General features: G+C 38.2%; 2 protein-coding genes across 3 annotated transcripts in view; one reads left to right on the top strand and one right to left on the bottom strand.

Annotated features, from left to right (window-relative positions):
• Positions 1-69: 69 nt before the first annotated feature.
• On the top strand, positions 70-2,353 carry LOC121728275. Its single transcript, XM_042116420.1, has 2 exons — positions 70-540; positions 934-2,353. The coding sequence occupies exons 1-2, from the start codon at positions 132-134 to the stop codon at positions 1,560-1,562; spliced, it is 1,038 nt and encodes a 345-aa protein (XP_041972354.1). The 5' UTR covers positions 70-131; the 3' UTR covers positions 1,563-2,353.
• A 1,578-nt stretch (positions 2,354-3,931) lies between these two features.
• Positions 3,932-17,515, bottom strand: part of LOC121728469 (GPI transamidase component PIG-S) — a 46,360-nt gene continuing 32,776 nt past the window's right edge. For both annotated transcript variants that reach the window (XM_042116661.1, XM_042116664.1), the window contains exons 3-11: positions 17,203-17,342; positions 16,439-16,651; positions 15,757-15,954; positions 15,184-15,284; positions 7,015-7,183; positions 6,494-6,666; positions 6,004-6,145; positions 4,942-5,146; positions 3,932-4,564 (exon numbers count right to left, since the gene is read on the bottom strand). In XM_042116661.1, the coding sequence (XP_041972595.1) occupies positions 4,450-4,564; positions 4,942-5,146; positions 6,004-6,145; positions 6,494-6,666; positions 7,015-7,183; positions 15,184-15,284; positions 15,757-15,954; positions 16,439-16,651; positions 17,203-17,342 (1,456 nt within the window). In that variant the 3' untranslated portion in view covers positions 3,932-4,449. The remainder of the gene's footprint in view (positions 4,565-4,941; positions 5,147-6,003; positions 6,146-6,493; positions 6,667-7,014; positions 7,184-15,183; positions 15,285-15,756; positions 15,955-16,438; positions 16,652-17,202; positions 17,343-17,515) is intronic.

The following is a 17,515-nucleotide window of genomic DNA, read 5'->3' as shown; positions in this document are numbered from 1 at the left end:
AAAAAATTTGCTCTAAAACGCACGCGCGCGAATTTTGTATGCGTATCATTACCCCACGAATCAGGATATCAAACTTTATTGATCGTCTTGTTTCATGGAGTAAATGGAGTAAAAACTGAATAAAATTGAAAATGAATCCGCCAAACGTACCAAACATGACACAACGCGAAAAGTTGGAATTTATAAATTCGGAAGTTCGTTCCTTTTATGAATACTGCAAGGAGGCTGGAATCAGCGACGAAGAAATGGATATAATATGTCGTCCTTTAACATCGGCTGTGAGGAAAGCTTCCTTCAAAAGATGGACAAGGATCCTCCTCTTTCTGGTGATGATGATCGCCATTGGATTTACGGTTTCCCAAACCGACACATTCCAATGGCACGCTTCGGCTGTTGGGCGCATTTTATTGATAAAGCTGCTGCCATTTTGGGACTGGACTCCCTTGTACTATAACAAATGTCTCGTCGACAAACACCAGCCACAAAAAGTAGATAATGGAGCATTTGCCACTGGTGATTGTATTTCTTGCGAGGCAGTCAGTGAGTATCTTATAAAGTCCTCTTTCTGTTATCAATAACAATAAGATAGATACCTACTTATGAAGCTAAAAAAAGTATAATATAAAAACCATAACAATTAAATCCCTTTTTTAAATGTTTTCCTAAAATCTATATTATAGAGTTCTGAGCACAGCCTCTTTCCCAACAATGTATGTTTAATAATTGTTTAAACATGAAGGGTACAGTCTGTCAAGAAAGTGAAGAAATTAAAAAGTGGCAACATCGTAGTGTCATCCCTTTTTCTTAGATTGATTTGAAAGGGATGACACTAAGATGTTGCCACTTTTTAATTTCTTCACTTTCTTGACAGACTAGATTTAAAACTAAATTTGTGTATATGGCAACACCACTACAAAATTGTGACATTTACAGAGAGCCTATCTCGAATATCGAACACGGGCTACAATGAGGTGTTCAACCACAACCTGCTGCGCGGCGCGCCGGTGGTGGTGACAGACGCCAATATAGACTGGGCGAAGGTGAACATCACGCAGCTGGTGGCGGGCGACCAGCGGCTCGGCAACTCCGTCCCCTGCCGCGTCCTCACCAACCTGCGTCTAGGTCGGCAGCCTATGGAGCTCGACGAGATGGTGACCCGCATCACCAACACCGAGATACCGAGCTGGTTCGTCCACTTCCAGAACTGCGACATCCAGGCCGTCAAGTCGTTCCGTGTGCTCGCCCCCCGCCCCTACTTCCTGTCCCCCCACATCCCGCCCTCCCACTTCAACTGGCTGCTGATTTCCCAGCGCTACGACACGCACCGCTTCAAGGCTCTCGACCTGGATCCCGGCCTAGTGATCATGTCGCAGCTGAAAGGTAAAAACTACGTGCAGCTGAAGCCCAAGTCCCCCTGCGAGGAGGTCTGCTACACCCTGAACACGGAGCTGGTGGAGGGGGAGGTCCTGGTTGTGAGCACCCATCTGTGGGACATCGACTACCTGCCCGGCGTTGGGTCCAACATGGCTTTGGTCACGGAAACAGATTGGCTGGAGACCTAAATTGTCCAACTGTTATTTCTTGTATGTTTATTGATTTTTATGTCTCGACATTTAGGTACTAATTGTTTTATGTGAAATCACGTCATACGAATTTCCTAAATATTGGAGTGTTCCTTGCCTATTTAAAATAGTCATTACTAAGGCCCACTGGCGCCATCTTGGTGTTTATCATATATCACGTCTTCTCTTTTGTACAGCTATGTCGAGCTATGCGTACGAAAGAGAAGGCGGGAAAAAGAATCAAGGATGAACTTGATGTTTCAAAATAAACCATATTAGACGATATTAGGTACGTAATTAGCATGTTAAAATTCACTAAATATATGAATTCCTCTAAACTACAAAGTAATTAAGATGGTCACTAGACCTTAAACTACACTGTATACTTCAAATAGAATTGTAGGCCGCAGCCAAGAAAATATATCTTGCCATATAATCTGAATGTTTTTTGGAAATACTCAAGAACTTTATAGTCTTGTTCGCTTGTCATTAAAATAATCGTCTCTTCAAGCATATCTCAATAAACATTTAATTAACATAGTACATTTAAGGTAGATAAAATAATATTGTTAGTATCAAATTGATAGTTTATTCGAAGGGAAGCACAATTTACTCAAAGTAGATAGTCAAGTTCTAAAAGACACTGTAGCTGGAAAGTTTCTAAAATATAGAATTTTAAGGGGTAAGTAGATTAGGACCGATACCACATTGCTGCGTTGCATTGCTTTGTCGCATGCGATTTTTAACGGTACGACAGGTTATTAAGAGGGCGACTAACCCTAAAGTGTCGATTTTATAATTCATTTTTATACTGGGAAATAAGTCTCGAATTGTTTCATTTTCTAAAATTAGATACTACATTATATTTCCGAGAATTCAATCAGAGCAAAAACACGATATCTTAAAACTTTCTCGATAGAAAAAATCACAAAGATGCAGAAATTTTCACGAATTTTTCATTTATAGCCATAACCGTGCATTGAACTAAGTTAATATTTTAACACATTGTATAAAATTCTATCATTGAGAGATTGACCTAGCAGATTTTTAAAATGTTGTAAATTTATCGAGTTATTGAGAAAAAACTAATTTGGCGATGAATCCGCGTCGTTCTTTTTCACCTGAAAAAAAATGAAAGACGGGCGTGAGTCGCCCTCTTAAATGTGAATGGATACCGCGCTGCGATGTCAACGGCTTGTAATGTGTTATCAACACAACACAGTGTGTGTGTGGTATACAATGGTCATTCCGTTGCTATAACGTAACGCAGCAATGTGTTCCCTCAGTCGCACTATTGCGGCGTGCCGCGCGTGTTGGTGTGAGAACGTGCGGTGTGGGACAAGTCTACTTTTATCTTTATAACTATAAAATCATTATAATATTTTTGCGACAATAGAAAGGATGTCGCCCCTTATTGACTGTATTGTAAGATGGTCGTAAGTTGTAATTTTAGCTGGTAATAAAATAATGTTTAATTATGAAATACATAATAATTATATAACATTTATCGATGTAATACCTATAATAATTGTAATATTCCCGTGAAGAAAATAGTGTTTGAGGTGGCAAAATATTGAATAACAACACACTATTTTTAACACAAAGTTTTTAAGTACCAATCTCACCGATGCTCGAAAAAGATGTGTCTTTATTCTCGTTGCTCGTATAAATGAAAGAGATAGCATGACCAAGGCGTTAACCATCAGAAAGCGATTTAAACTAGCAGGTGTTGATGTAAATAAGACTTAAATATAGACACTAACAGAACTTACCCATAAGACATTAGCCCAGCACTGAATCTGCCTGCACCCTAGCTTCATTAGGAGCTCGAAAGTTTGCACACAAAGCTGCGATGTCGCTAAAAAAATTTTAAGCTTGTACCAGAAAAGTCTTGGAAAGTATAATAACCTCTGCTTTGGTTAGATTATTACGAAGACCTAATTATACTGAAATATAATTTTAATAAAATGAAAATGTAGAAAAATCAAGAACAGAAGATTTGAAGATCGCATGCTAAAAACAAACTTTTCTGCGTTGTGAATCCGCAAGCGTTGCGTCGAATCGCAGTTCTGTGTGCAACCTAAACTTCAGTATCGTATAACTTGAACTTTTACTAGTTATTGAATGTAATACCTATCTATTGATCGATTACCTCAAATATATTGTCGTAAAGCAATTACTGTTTTATTTATCTCTTTGGGTATACTTGCGACAATCTGGATGAAATATAGGGTTTGCTGTTTCTTTCTGCGTATTTGAGGACCACAAGGCATATTTTGACAAAGTTATTAAATTAAAAAATTCCTAAGCACTGGGCTTGTTTATTTTTTGTTCTTGAACTTAAAAAAAGCAGCAAAATATCCGTTTGCTTGTATTCAACCCTTTATTCATCGTTCACAGTAAAAACTGAATAATAAATTATAATACAATCACACACAACAATAAATGCATCCTAAATAAGTGTACTTTTCACACTAGCACTAATGTCTTGAAAATACCCATTTAGGACTGTTTCACACGTACCACAGCAACACCACGATCATGACCATGACGATAGTTGGGCGCATACTTTGTATTGAAAATGAATAATAATTAGGACTATTTACATTTACCACATTTTGCAGTCGTTATTAACCGCATGTGTGATAAAAATGACCACATTTTGTCGCGACGGTGTGGTGCAGTGTAGGTGTGGTACGTGTGAGTCAACCCTTATGCTTTTCACTGGGACTCATCCCCGACATGTTCCTTTTTATCGCAACATTTAAGGTTTCCGCAAGATTTATTTTCCGTGAACGAATGGGAAGCTAGTATAAAATATTTTGTACTTATCGCCTGATGGAAAGCGACGATGGTCTAACTGTTAATGGTAACTAAGTTTTAAAAATTATTCAGTCTTCTCCTTCTCCGCCGGTTTTCCGCGAAGCCACCGCAGCAGGTTGCGCAGCGACAGCACCACCGGGAACATTATCGGCAGGAACAGCGGAATGTAGATTGCATATCTGGAAAAAAGGTGCAAAATATTTGAATACATGTATTTTAATTGGAGAAGTGATAAAATATAGAATGGCTATTTCTGATATAAACATGGCATATGTTATTAGTCACGGCGTTGATAATAATTCACTTTCCCAACACGAACAGATTATAATCGTGTAGGCCGCGCAATACTTTGCGATTGCTCGGCAAAAGGATTTAGGTCTCTACTGAATATACAGCTGTCAGAGAGATTGATTAGATACTGATTAACTCTCCTAACGAGAGAAGAAACTAGAACCCCCACTTCTGATCATGAGGGAAGTACACAAATACACCCACCTCGTCGTCGTTTGAAATTTCACCTTTTTAAATTAAAATTTTTATCTAAATTTTTACTCACTTCTGATCGTCAGGGAAGTACAGTAGCGCCAAGAGACTAGGCTCCATGAACGCCGTTTCTGCCGCAGTATCGGCGCGTCGCGCGGTGTCGTACGCGGCGCGCAGCTCGCCCGCCGTGGCGTGCGCGCGCGCAGCCGCCGTCAGCGTCACCGCCTCCGAGATGGACACGCCCACCTCGTCGTTTATCACGATGTTTGATATCTCACCTGAACATATAACAACAAATTGAGTAAAATTAATCAATTGTTTAGACACCTCAATTCAATGTTAGTTGCGATCTGTTCGCACAGTTTGACATAACCCAACTAAATTACGTAGGCCTGTACTGCCTATTCTAATGTCAATATTCATGAATCAATTTCTCTAATCTGCTACAGCAGTATTTTTCAAACTGTGGGTCCCGACCCCCAGGGTGGTCGCGAAGCTTCTGTAGGGGGTCGCCAAAGGTTAAAAGGACTATTTTATATATAAAAAAAAAATAAACAGAAGGAAATCTTCAAAAACACTTACATACATACATACATGATAAAAAAGCCAATGGGGGGGGGGGGGATCGTGAAATATTTTGTCATGTCAGGGGGATCGCGTTATATATAAGTTTGAAAAACACTGTGCTACAGTATAAAAATTAACAGCTAAATGTGTTGCTCATCGCTAATCTCCAGAACGGCAGAGCCGACTTCGCTAGCTGTTTTTTTGTTGTGCTATACTCCACTCGGGCTAACTTGTCGCTAGCGGTCATTGACTCCCTGTCAAAAACGTGTCATTTTCCATATAAAACCAAGATTGACAATATCTGACACTACATTGTCAATCGCGGTTTAAATGGAAAATGACAAGTTTTTGACAGGGAGTCAACGATCGCTAGCGACAAGTTAGCCCGAGTGGAGTATAGTTAACATCAAAAAAAGGTTGTTATGACAACAAAGTTTGATAAAATTACATGAAAAATTAAAAAAAATCCTGATGACGTACTTTACCGGCTTTGACAATTAAAACTTCATAGATATGACCGGTTTTCCCGTCATATATCTATGAAGTGTCCGGCGTGACCGATAGTTACCAAGCAGCTTGGCCAAGCTCTTGAGGCTCCTTTCGGCGGAGGTGACGTGCTCCAGGGTGCGGATCCGCAGCAGCGCGTCCACCTCCCAGCGGCGGGGCGACACCGCGCGCAGCGGGTCCAGGTGCGCCCCGGGTATGGCCTCCTGGAGATGTTAGGAAGGGTTACAGATGAAATAACTATATCCATCAGAGTACATAAAGTATCCAATAAACGGAATTTCAATCTAGAGCAAATGACGTAGATTACAAAGTAAACTAAATGTCAGTTGTTTTTGCGTTACAAACTTTCATGTTTATGGTGTTGTTGAATAAATTCAGTTCCGTCTAAAAGCTGATGGTAAAACAAGCATTCTTACTAGAAATATACTTTGATATAGTTTAATTGATTCAATGACAAACCAAATTACGTGTACGCGTTTATACGTGTGTCGTGTACGCACCAGCGTTCACGCGTACGTACGTGCGTGCGTTTACGTGTTTACTACACTCACCTTGTCAGTAATCCCCAACAGCTTCCTCAGCTGCGATATGAAGGTGCCCATGACGAGTTTGACTGGCGGCTTGAAGACCCCGGCTTCACACTCTGCTGCGGTGGGACTGGCGAGAACTACACCGCCCCATTTCGGTGACATGAACGCTTGGACGGGCGAGTCGTTCTCCTCGTCTGAAAGTTTAAGATGGTCGTTACGTTATTGAATAAGAATATTATGCTGAATAGTTCCAGGTAAATTGCATCAGAGTTGTTGAAGTGTCTCCTTTTCCTAGATCATTAGTTACACAAAGTTTTACTATCGGCATTTTAATAAGTACTCAATAAGTGGTTATATATTGTCATTGTCATTACAGTCATCCCCAAAGTATGTTAAACTCCAAATTAACAATTGCGCATTGCCTAGTCTAGTATTTCAGTAAAAGTAAACGCATAATATGTCAGCACAGATTGCTTTTAATTCTAAGCCGCTATTGGTTGAACTCGCAGTCGTAAGTGCGTCGTGACGTCACACATACGTACCGGCGTGCACGCGCAGCGGCGCGGCGGCGCACGGAACGGCGTACAGCGCGAGGTTGAGCGCGGGCTGCTGCGACACGTGCGCCGCGCGCGCCTCCAGCCGCGTCAGCAGCAGCGGCAACCGCTCCTGCCGCGTCGTGAAGTGCCGCCCGCGAGGGGAACTGTCGCGAACCTGGTGGTAGATGATAGTCATGATCATTTGTATGCTATAGACGCGAGACATCGCAGTGTTTATTTTAATGACGTCAGATTGAAGTGTGTCTTCTGTGGTGTAGGTATGTTTATTTGCCTACACCTATAGCACAGTATAGCAATATGACATATCCCTACAGTAGTGAAACGAATGTACTTGCGCAGAGCAACGGAGGGAAGCGGGCGGCGCGAGCCCGCGTACACAAACTCGCGGAGTTTGTGTACCTGCGCCCACAGGGGTGACGTTGGCGCGTTGTCTACGAATTTTGTGTTGTAAAACGATAACTTATCTTATAAACAATGGGATATTATAATAAATGTTCAGTGTACGGATGTAAATCTGATTCAAAAAACAAAAAGGATTTAAATTTTCTTAAATATCGGCTCACAGTTTACACTAATATTGTGTTGGCCTTGGCGGCATGTATTTGCATCTCTGTTTTATTGTTTACGTTGTAAGAAGTGTAACAAGGAGAGAAACAATATAGAATAAATTAAAAATCTGTCAAATACCCTGTTACATACTAATTAGTCCCTACCTACCCAGGTACACATATCAAGTGTAACATACCGCGCCCTTACGGCGCACGTAATAAGAGTTTTGGAGTGCTTGTGTTACACCTGACGTGTGATTAATTATTGGATATTTTATATATTCGAAATTTCGAATGCGTCTTCATTATTTTAATCCTTCGATCGTGATTCGTGGATCCTTGGAAATCTATTGTTATTCTATTGTGTCTCGCTCACCGGTGAGCTTATGGGGCTTGATGGGTTTATTAATTTTTTAAATAGAGAACTAAAATCATCTAAAAATAAAGTTTCACATAAATATCTGGCAATACGACATAATATGTACGATTCATCTACCGGCTCAAAAATTTCCTTTCCACTCCGGTCAAGACCTTGCTAGTCCAGTCCCTTATCTTTCCTATAATTAACTATGGTGACGTGTGCTGTTTAGATCTTAATGCCGACAAACTCGATAAGTTCGACCGATTGTTTAATAATTGCCTCCGATTCATATTCAACCTTCGAAAATACGACCATGTTTCTTCGTATCGCTCCAAGCTACACTGGTTACCAGTACGTCGGCGCCGCTCTGTGCAGGCACTGTGTGTGCTATATTCACTGCTGCATCATCCCCATACTCCCGAATATCTCGCCCCTCACTTTCAATACCGTTGCAGCAGGCACGATAAAAACCTCCGATCCACTTCAAATCAGCTTTTAAGTTGCCCTTCTTACAAGTCAAGTTCCGTCCACTCTTCTTTTAATATCCAGGCTATTCTCCTCTGGAACGCTCTTCCTCCGGAAATCAGGATGTCAAAAATCAGAGATACTTTTAAGCGCAGGGTACGTGAGTTTTAACCTATACTTGAAACAGTTGGCAGACTCTTAGTTTTCATAATTTATGGCATAAATTAGGTAATCATTGATCATCATTGATCAACTATATATTATTATAATATAGTTATTATATAATAATATATTACGTATGGTTATTGGTTTTATTTATATATAATTTTATGTGTGATAATATGTATATTATAAGTAAGTATAGTATAATATTATACAATACTAGATGTCCCGCGCGGCTTCGCCCGCGTAAATTAGAAATTTTACAGAATCCGTAGGTACATTTTCCCATAAAAAATATTTCCCCCGTTTTTCCCACATTTTCCTGAGTTTCTTCTGTCGTATTAGTCTTAGAGTAATAATATAATATAACCTTCTCGATAAATGATGAGTCTTACTCGATAAATGATCTATCTAACACTGAGATAAGTTTTTAAATCGGACCTGTAGTTTCTGAGATTGACGCGTTCAAGCAAACATACTCTTCAGGTTTATAATATTAGGTAGATATAGATTTTTTTTAATTATCGCTTGACAAACTCGAGTCTCGATCTAAAAGATTATGAAATGGTATAATATGGTAGTGATGATGATGATGATGATGATGATGAAGAATGTAATTTGCATAGTAGCATATGCTTTCTGTTCTTAAAACAACGCCGAAACTCCCAAACTTGTATCTATAAAGAATCAGGAATTCTCTCAGCACCTTCCGAACCACGGTATACCAGGTATATCTCGGTGCAAAATCTTACTTGTTGGTAGCATATGCTTAGAATACTTCTCACGAAACCGAAGTCACCATATGTTTCCCTATAAGTTTTGAGGAGTTCCCTCGATTACTTATGGATCCTTCATCAGATCACCACTTTTCTGAATATAATACCAAATTGGGATGATACCCTATATACCAAAAGAAAAATTTTGAAAATCGGTTAACAAACGGCGGAGTAATCGTTGAATATAAGAAAACGAACATAACACCTCCCCCATTTTGAAAGTCGGTTAAAATTGTAGCCTATGTGTTATTTATTTAATATTTTAATCAGCACATGAATTGAATAACAAAATTTTTTTCAAATTAATCGTAGCACCATCTGTCAGGACAAACTAAAATTGAAATAGAATAATATTGAATGCGATGATAGCGCCGTCCGCCGGATCTAATGTAAAACATTCCAAAATCAACAACTCCTTATAAATAAGAAATTAATTGAAAAAACATTTTCCAGTAGACCAAACTGTAAATCTAAACCATTCTCGAATCTCCACGAACACACACAAAAAATTTCATCAAAATTGGTCCAGTCGTTTAGGAGGAGTTCAGTCACATACACACGCACACAAGAAATATATATATTAAGATATATTTTATAAGAATAATATCGAGGGGTGAAAGGCTAATGGATTTAAGCGACATTTTTGTAACTTTACAGGAGAGCGTTTTAAAGTTTTTAAAATCAGAAAAAAATTCGTAGAAATTCAGTTTTTTGTTTAATTTAGATTCCAAGTATACAGTTCTTTTCGTAATTAAATCCTTTATCACATGTTTTAGTTTTAAGTCAATAGAATAAAGGGTTACAGAAATAAATGTCGCTTGAGTTAAAAATGCTTATTTGTTTATTTTTTTAGAGTAAGGATAAAGGACTTAAGTTACGCTTCACCTAGATTTTAGAGTAAAGCTAAATGATTTAAGGTACAACTGTTATTATAATAAGTGGGTAGCTAAATGATTCAAGAAAGTAGCTATAGTAATTTTCGAGTAAAGCCAATAGATTGAACTACATATCTACGGCTGCAACAGATTACGTCTAATAGGCTGAAAGATAAATTCAATCCTATTTTAGGTGCAGGATAAGTGACTTAAGCCACGGTCAACTTTTTAATGTGATTGACCTAAATCCTCAAAAAAATTAATTTTATTTGAGATTGGTCGTTGAAACCTTAACAAAAACTTCACCACATCAAAATTGCAGAATATTTAACGAGAGTTTTCCATGATGTTAGACGAGAATAAAATAAATAAAAGTAAGTATTGAAAAAGGAGTGTTTATTAAAAACTACAGAGATTGACTAATAACTTATTATTGACTAATGACTTATTATTTTAGCATAAGTAACTGAAAAGATTTTTTTTTTAATTTTAAACATTTCAGTAACAAAAAATAAATCTTGTACTATGTTCATATCTGTAATATCAATGACTTTTATTAGAACCTATTAATACTATAACATTCAGTCATTTATTTACTTTCTTAATTTAAGAAATCACAGGAATCAGGATATAACCATGTGATTATCACATAATCAGCCTCTAAAATTTGAAATTTTAATAAAAAATTAAAAATACTTAATTCGTTATATTTTTAGGTTACAAAATATACCTAAGCATGTCATATTTGACCTAAAATTCTTGAGAGATCAGTCTCAACAAAAAGTAATATATTATTATTTATCTTCTTTATGATAAAGTTACTTATAAAAACATAATAATAAATATTATAGCAAAACTTAAACATAATGACTTATGAGTAAGGCTGGATTGCTTGGTCAGTAGTCAACTGTAATTTAAGTTAAATATTTTTACCGTAGTTAAAATTACGACTTTTCAAAAACGTTTACGTAATTTCAAAAATATTTGTCTATTAGTATAATTAACTACTGATCAAACAACATCGCCTAAGAATTTTGTTTTACTTTTTTAATCCTGGGACCGTACCACGAAACTATTTTGAGACTCAAATAATGGTACGAGAATGCAACGTCCTATTCTAACAAACGTATAATGACGTTGTTAGAGTAGGACGCTGCATTCTCGTTCGATTGTTTGAGTCTCAAAACGGTTTCATTGTAGGCCTACTGGTCAAACAGTTCTTAAAAATAAGTAGGTATCTAATCAGTCTCATAAATAATTAAAGCTTAAAACTTAATTAAAACTTAATCTGCATCTTGTTAATCTATTAGAGGTATCTAATCTGTCTCACAATTAATTAAATATTGTTTATTATTTAATTAATTGTGACTTACTCTGCGTTTTCTTCATCTTCCAAATCTGTATCTAATAATACGTCGTTTCCATCAGAAGTTTTCAAGTTTAAATATTCCGAATGAAAAATTCGTGGAATAACTGAGCTATCGCATAGTTTTTTCAGGTCCTTATATTTAGTTTTTGTGATAGGAAGAGAAGAATCATATCTCTGATTGATAAGTTTAGGCTTTGCCACTATTTGATTTTTTTCCTCTGGAGAATCTTCCATCATGCTATATTTTACTTTCATTATATTAGGGGATGATTTTTTGAAAGTCGCAATTCGCAGCTTACTAATTTTTCCAATTAAATTTCCTTTAAAGTACTTGTCAGCCAGATCATCAAAGCTCTTAAAATCTACATGCGTCAAGCCTTCTACGTTGTAAAGTTTTGGATCCTTTCGTGCTAATTGGCAAATAGTAAGCCATTGTGAAGGGGCCCAAACTGTGGTGTTTCGAACTGAATTTTCAATGGTAGAGTGTATACTGTCTACAGTCATTTCGGTGTGGCCTGGTAGTAAATAGTTCATCTGTATTGTCTCTAAATTCTGTGCTTGTAATAAAGCATTGTGTAAAGCAGCTAAAACAACTTTGTTTTTGTTTTGTCCGGGACATGAATCAGAATAGAGGATTAGAGATTTTACAGAACTCCGTGCATCAACATCTTTAATATATTTTTGCAATATAGTAGCGATCTCGTTCGCACCTCTATTTCCTTCCGACTCTCCCCAAATGTGGCAGAAACCAGACCTTGTAACACTTTCATAAAAGCAAAGATTGTAGACAGCATATTTTCGAGAGTAATTTAATTGCATGTTTGAGCCATGCGGTGTATTGAGTACCTTTTGTAAGTCAAACGATGTACATAGAATGGATGGATTGCCTTTCACTAGCTCTTGGTGACATTCTAAGCGTGCTTTAGATGCCTTCTTTTCTATCAAATGAACCTTCTTTTCAGGACAGTCGTTTTCATTTTCTGTTTCAAACTTCATACATTTTATACACTTATCTTTTTTGGGTATATGAAATCCAAGGTTGAACTCACTGAGAAACATATTACGAAAGAGTTTTTCGCTTAAACAGTCAACGCCTTCGGAAATTTTTGCTTCTTTGTATAACCGGTATAAATTTTTGATACTTTTGAACTCTACTGGTAAGTACAAACGGGTAGAGTCTTTTCTGCAGTAGTGAGATGGCAGTGCAGGTAAGCTTTTTATCCAGTTTCTTGCAGATTCCTTATTTTCTTCGCTGGTCTTGTTGCTTGGTATACATTTTCCACGTGACTCTTCCTTAGCAATACCATAAGATGCAGTAGATATAGTGTACTGGACGTATTTTTGAGAGACATCAAGAGTATTTAATATGAATTTCAAACATACTTGGCGTCGACCTTCTCCATCATTAATGAAGTAATTATTAGTTCTTGATCTGTACGTAGAAGATTTGGATCTCTTTCGTTTCACTTCTTATGATGATGACATAGCCACTATCCAATCTTTTTTACCTTGAGGTGATAATCCCCAAAAGAAATTGAAAATATTTCTTCTTTTTTCTTCGCCAATTTCTCCACAATTGTGTCCACATTTTTTTCTATAACAAAGGAAGAATTACACATGATTCAATTAGAATTTCTTAAAAATATAGTTTATCAGGTGCATTGCATTTTGTTTTGTGTTTAAATAACAATATTTAATAAACTACATGGGAAAACATGGAATTCAAAATCTTACTTACCAACAGTTTTCCTGTGCGCAGCTCCAGAAAATCGCACACGACCGGTAGAAAATCGCACACGACCGGTCCACCTGCCGTTTCGGCACTAACTTAAGCGCCGCGCGCGAGCGCATGCCTACTATTCGCTAGAAGTGTTAAGGTAACACTAAGAAATTTAGGTAGGTCTTAAACGACATCGACTTACGGTGTCATAGGAAAATATGCTTGCTTTAACATGCATCTCTTGCTCATTATAGGAAAGGAAAACTGATTTAAGCAACCGCTTTTTATTTAAATTAAAGGTCACATTTATCTCAAACGACCTTCGGTCCTAAATTTCCAAAAAATACTATTTACTTCATGTCACTGTACGACATAGAATAAAGCAAAGCTAAATGACTCAAGCTACAAACTTGTTTAGATTTTGCTGCAGGCTATTTGATTCAAGCGACATTTACCTAATATTTTAATGGAGAGTTAATTGCATCAAGCGACATGCTGAACGTTTTTTTGTGGCACGCCAATTGATTTAAGTGACATGAGTTTGTTTATTATGATGCAAGCTAAATTATGTAACCAACCAAGTATTTAAGTTATAGAAACGGGAATAAAGCTTTAACCAAACATTTAAGTTTAAAAGTGGAAAAGGATAAAAGACTCAAGTAACTACCTAGGTATCATAACGTGGCTTAAGTCATCCATGTTATAAAAAAGATATATTTTTGTGTCGCTTGAGGTAGTAGCCTAATGTAAAAACTGGGCCAAATCTATTTGCCTTAACCGCCAAAAAATTGCTCTGATCGTCATGAAACCTGGCTCAAAAGACGCAGAAAAATTTGCTGATTCCGAATATATATATATAACTCAATATCGCACACAGTGTCGCTTAAAGCCATTAGCCTTTCACCCCTCGATATATATTTATTATTTTTTTCTGTCTTTTCCTCTTTCAACTCGACTGGCACCTATACAACTTTGTCCTTGTATCGCCCAAAGGTTGACTGGTAGATAATGCCGTACGGCATTAAGTCCACCTTTGTACCTATATTATGTGCATAAAGTTTTTAAAATAAATAAATATGTAAATATAACACGTTGATTAAACAGATTAAATGATAACATTTGCATTACAAGCACAATATTTTATTTTTATTTTATTTCCCGTTTCGTGGCAACCCTGGCATATCTGCTCGGTACCTGTCATCGGTGGCGGCATCGTGCGACGTCAAAGGCGTTTCGTTACTGTAGGGACTAATATTGCTATACTGTGCCTATAGTCAAAGTCAAAAATTTTTATTCAGAATAAGTTTTTTTCAAACACTTTCCGAACGTTGATGCTACTGGCCTACCACCATTTCAAGAACTAACCCGGCGAGAAGCATCGGCGTAAGAAACTCGCACGGGGCCATCTTTTACCAAAAAGATGGTAAATTACAATGTCATTATGACTAAATAAAAAAAAAAAAAAAACTAAATACAACAAGTGTACAATATTACAATAAAATAATATACAGAAATAGCTCTGCAGGGGGCGACGTTATTCCCACGGTGTACTATCATTCATGAAATCAGTAACTTTATAGTATGCTTTGGTACACAAACGTTCTTTAACAACTTTTTTAAATTTATTAATTGACAGATTTTGAACGTTTTCTGGGATCTTATTATAAAGGCGTATACATTGACCTTTAAAAGAATTTTTGACTTAAGTAAGTCTAGTCACCGGAATTTCAAGCTTATGTTTAGAGTATTTCTCCCATGGGTATCACATTTTTTCTTGAATTCATGTATATTCTTTTTAACATAACATAATACCTACCTACAACTATAATACCTAATTCTAAAAGGTATGAAGTCCAACTGCTCTACGTCTGAGCTAACCTCTTTGAGCTGAAAATCGAAATCCAGCAGATGGAGCCACTGGGACTTGAGCGTGAAATTATGCAGCTCCGACAGCTCGTCCACAAACGATCCGATGTAGTCTGTAACAAATAATTATAAAGTTAAGTGGTGCAAATTGTTATTATTCAGGCTGTCTACGCTCGTTGTGTAACTACGAATATTTACAGCACTGTGGTACTACACTACACTACATACTAGGTATGCGCCTATTGCTGCTCGTATTTCACCAAGCGACGAAGGAGGAAGCCAAGCCAACCAAGACCAAGCCAGGACCAAGACCAAGCCAGGAAGATCAAGGATCTTCCATTCACTACATACGCGCATCTTCACCAGCTTAACTCGCCTTCCATAACCTCACCAGCGTTGAAGTCAACCCTCAAGTGCTGTGGATCGGGGTGCACCACAGACAGCACTATGTGGCACTCTGCGCCCCCTGGCGAGCGGGCCTGGCGCGCCGAGTCCGCCAGCTGCGAGCGGGCACCGTGTAGGATGGACGGCTGGTAGATCCAACTGAGAAGGTGGGATTGCTACATACGCGCATCTTCATCTCACCTTCCATAACTTCACCAGCGTTGAAGTCAACCCTCAAGTGTTGCGGATCGGGGTGCACCACAGACAGCACTATGTGGTACTCCGCGCCGCCTGGCGAGCGGACCTGGCGTGCCGCGTCCGCCAGCTGCGAGCGGGCACCGTGTAGGATGGACGGCTGGTAGATCCAGTTGAGCAGGGCTTGGCAGAGTGTTGGGACGGCTGATGGTGTAATATGAATTAAGTTATAGAATGGTGAAAAAATTTGGCGTGAGATACCTGTGATTTACAGATAAAATATACAGTATAATATAGGTAAGGAGAAATTATGAACATGGGACATTTTAATTTCCAACACGTCTCAATACCGCCAGCATAGCCGATAGGCAACATTTATAGTAGAAAAGCGGCTTGTTATCTCGTTGTAAAACTTGGAGATTGTTGGTGGCGTCATTTCATTTTATTACTGGATAGTAGATGACACCCGCAACCCGTTGCGCCAAAATTTGTTTTGTGCAGGAACCGTCCATTTTTTCGGGATGAAAAGTATTCCATATCCTTTACCGGGACTTAATGTATCTTCATGCCGAATTTCAGCAAAATCTGTTCAGCGGTTTTGGCGTGAAGAGGTAACAAACAGAGAGATGCGCGAAATTTTATAATGTTAATTTTTAGTATGGATATATGTATGATTTTATTACTTTACCTTTAGCATCTCTGAAAAACGCGACCCTCTCTCCTCCGACCCATACGTCAGTGAACAGTGGCGTCCTCTGCACCACGTAGAAGGTGTTATGCTTGTACAAATCGTACACGGCGCCCACCTCCTCGGTCGCCTCCCCTTCATCCGCCACTGACTCCAACGTTTGACGGAGGGCACCTGGCAGCACTTCCGTGATGATGTTCAGTTTTATCGCGTCTGGGGTAAAAAAGACCGGGGTTAGAAGTTTAGGGTTAGAGAGTGATGTGAAAAAAAAAATATTTTGTACAATTTGGCTAACTTAATGAGCTGGCTGGTGTCTGGTACTGTGAAAAAGTTATCAAATCTTATGTAAGCCAAACTTCTGACTTCAGCTTTACAGCATTTTTAAACTACACTCTGCATCTTAGACTACACCGTACACGTCACTCTTAATGAATTTCACTTTATATCATTTAGATCTATAAAGTGTTTATTAAGAGTTCATTAATTCTCTTTTGTTGTACAATAGTTATGTGGTAACGCAACGGCCGAGTCACATAACATTATGTGGAGTAAAGTGAAGAATTTATAATAAATAGCCTAGTTGCTAGTAGGCATTGTTAATTGAGTAGTCCAAATTTTGGCTTATAATGTCTTTCCACCACTGTGTAGAAAGAAGTAATGCCAATATGTTTCTTAATAAACAGTCTGTGTACATGGCTGACCCAAGATTCCATGACAATGACACCCCCTTGCCAAATGACCCATTTTCAAACGAAAATCCTTACCATATTCTTTGAAAGTCTCCCGTATCTTGCCAGCCAGCTCCTCAGCTAGGTGGTGCGAGTTGGCCAGCACCTTGAGCTGGGTGGCGACGTGATGCGACTCCGTGTCGAACGAGCTGATCTCCGAGTACGGTAACGTCACCCTGGAGATATAGGAACTTAAATGATTAGCTGACATCCATACTTCCATATCCATTCTTAATATTATAAATGCGAAAGTGTGTTTGTCTGTCTGTTACCTCTTCACGCCCAAATCGCTGAACCGATTTTGCTGAAATTTGGTATGGAGATACTTTGAGTCCCGGGAAAGGACATA

Source organism: Aricia agestis, chromosome 6 (assembly GCF_905147365.1).
Source record: "Aricia agestis chromosome 6, ilAriAges1.1, whole genome shotgun sequence".
Classification (NCBI taxonomy): Eukaryota; Metazoa; Arthropoda; class Insecta; order Lepidoptera; family Lycaenidae; genus Aricia; species Aricia agestis.
The sequence above is the reverse complement of the archived record's forward strand: the minus strand, read 5'-3'. Positions and strand labels throughout refer to the sequence as shown.

Excerpts from the sequence above, each read along its gene's own strand:
- LOC121728275 (XM_042116420.1), top strand. The coding sequence starts at position 132 with ATGAATCCGCCAAACGTACCAAACATGACACAACGCGAAAAGTTGGAA. Across the intron at positions 541-933 it reads TATTTCTTGCGAGGCAGTCA|AGAGCCTATCTCGAATATCG; the intron begins GTGAGTATCTTA and ends TGACATTTACAG.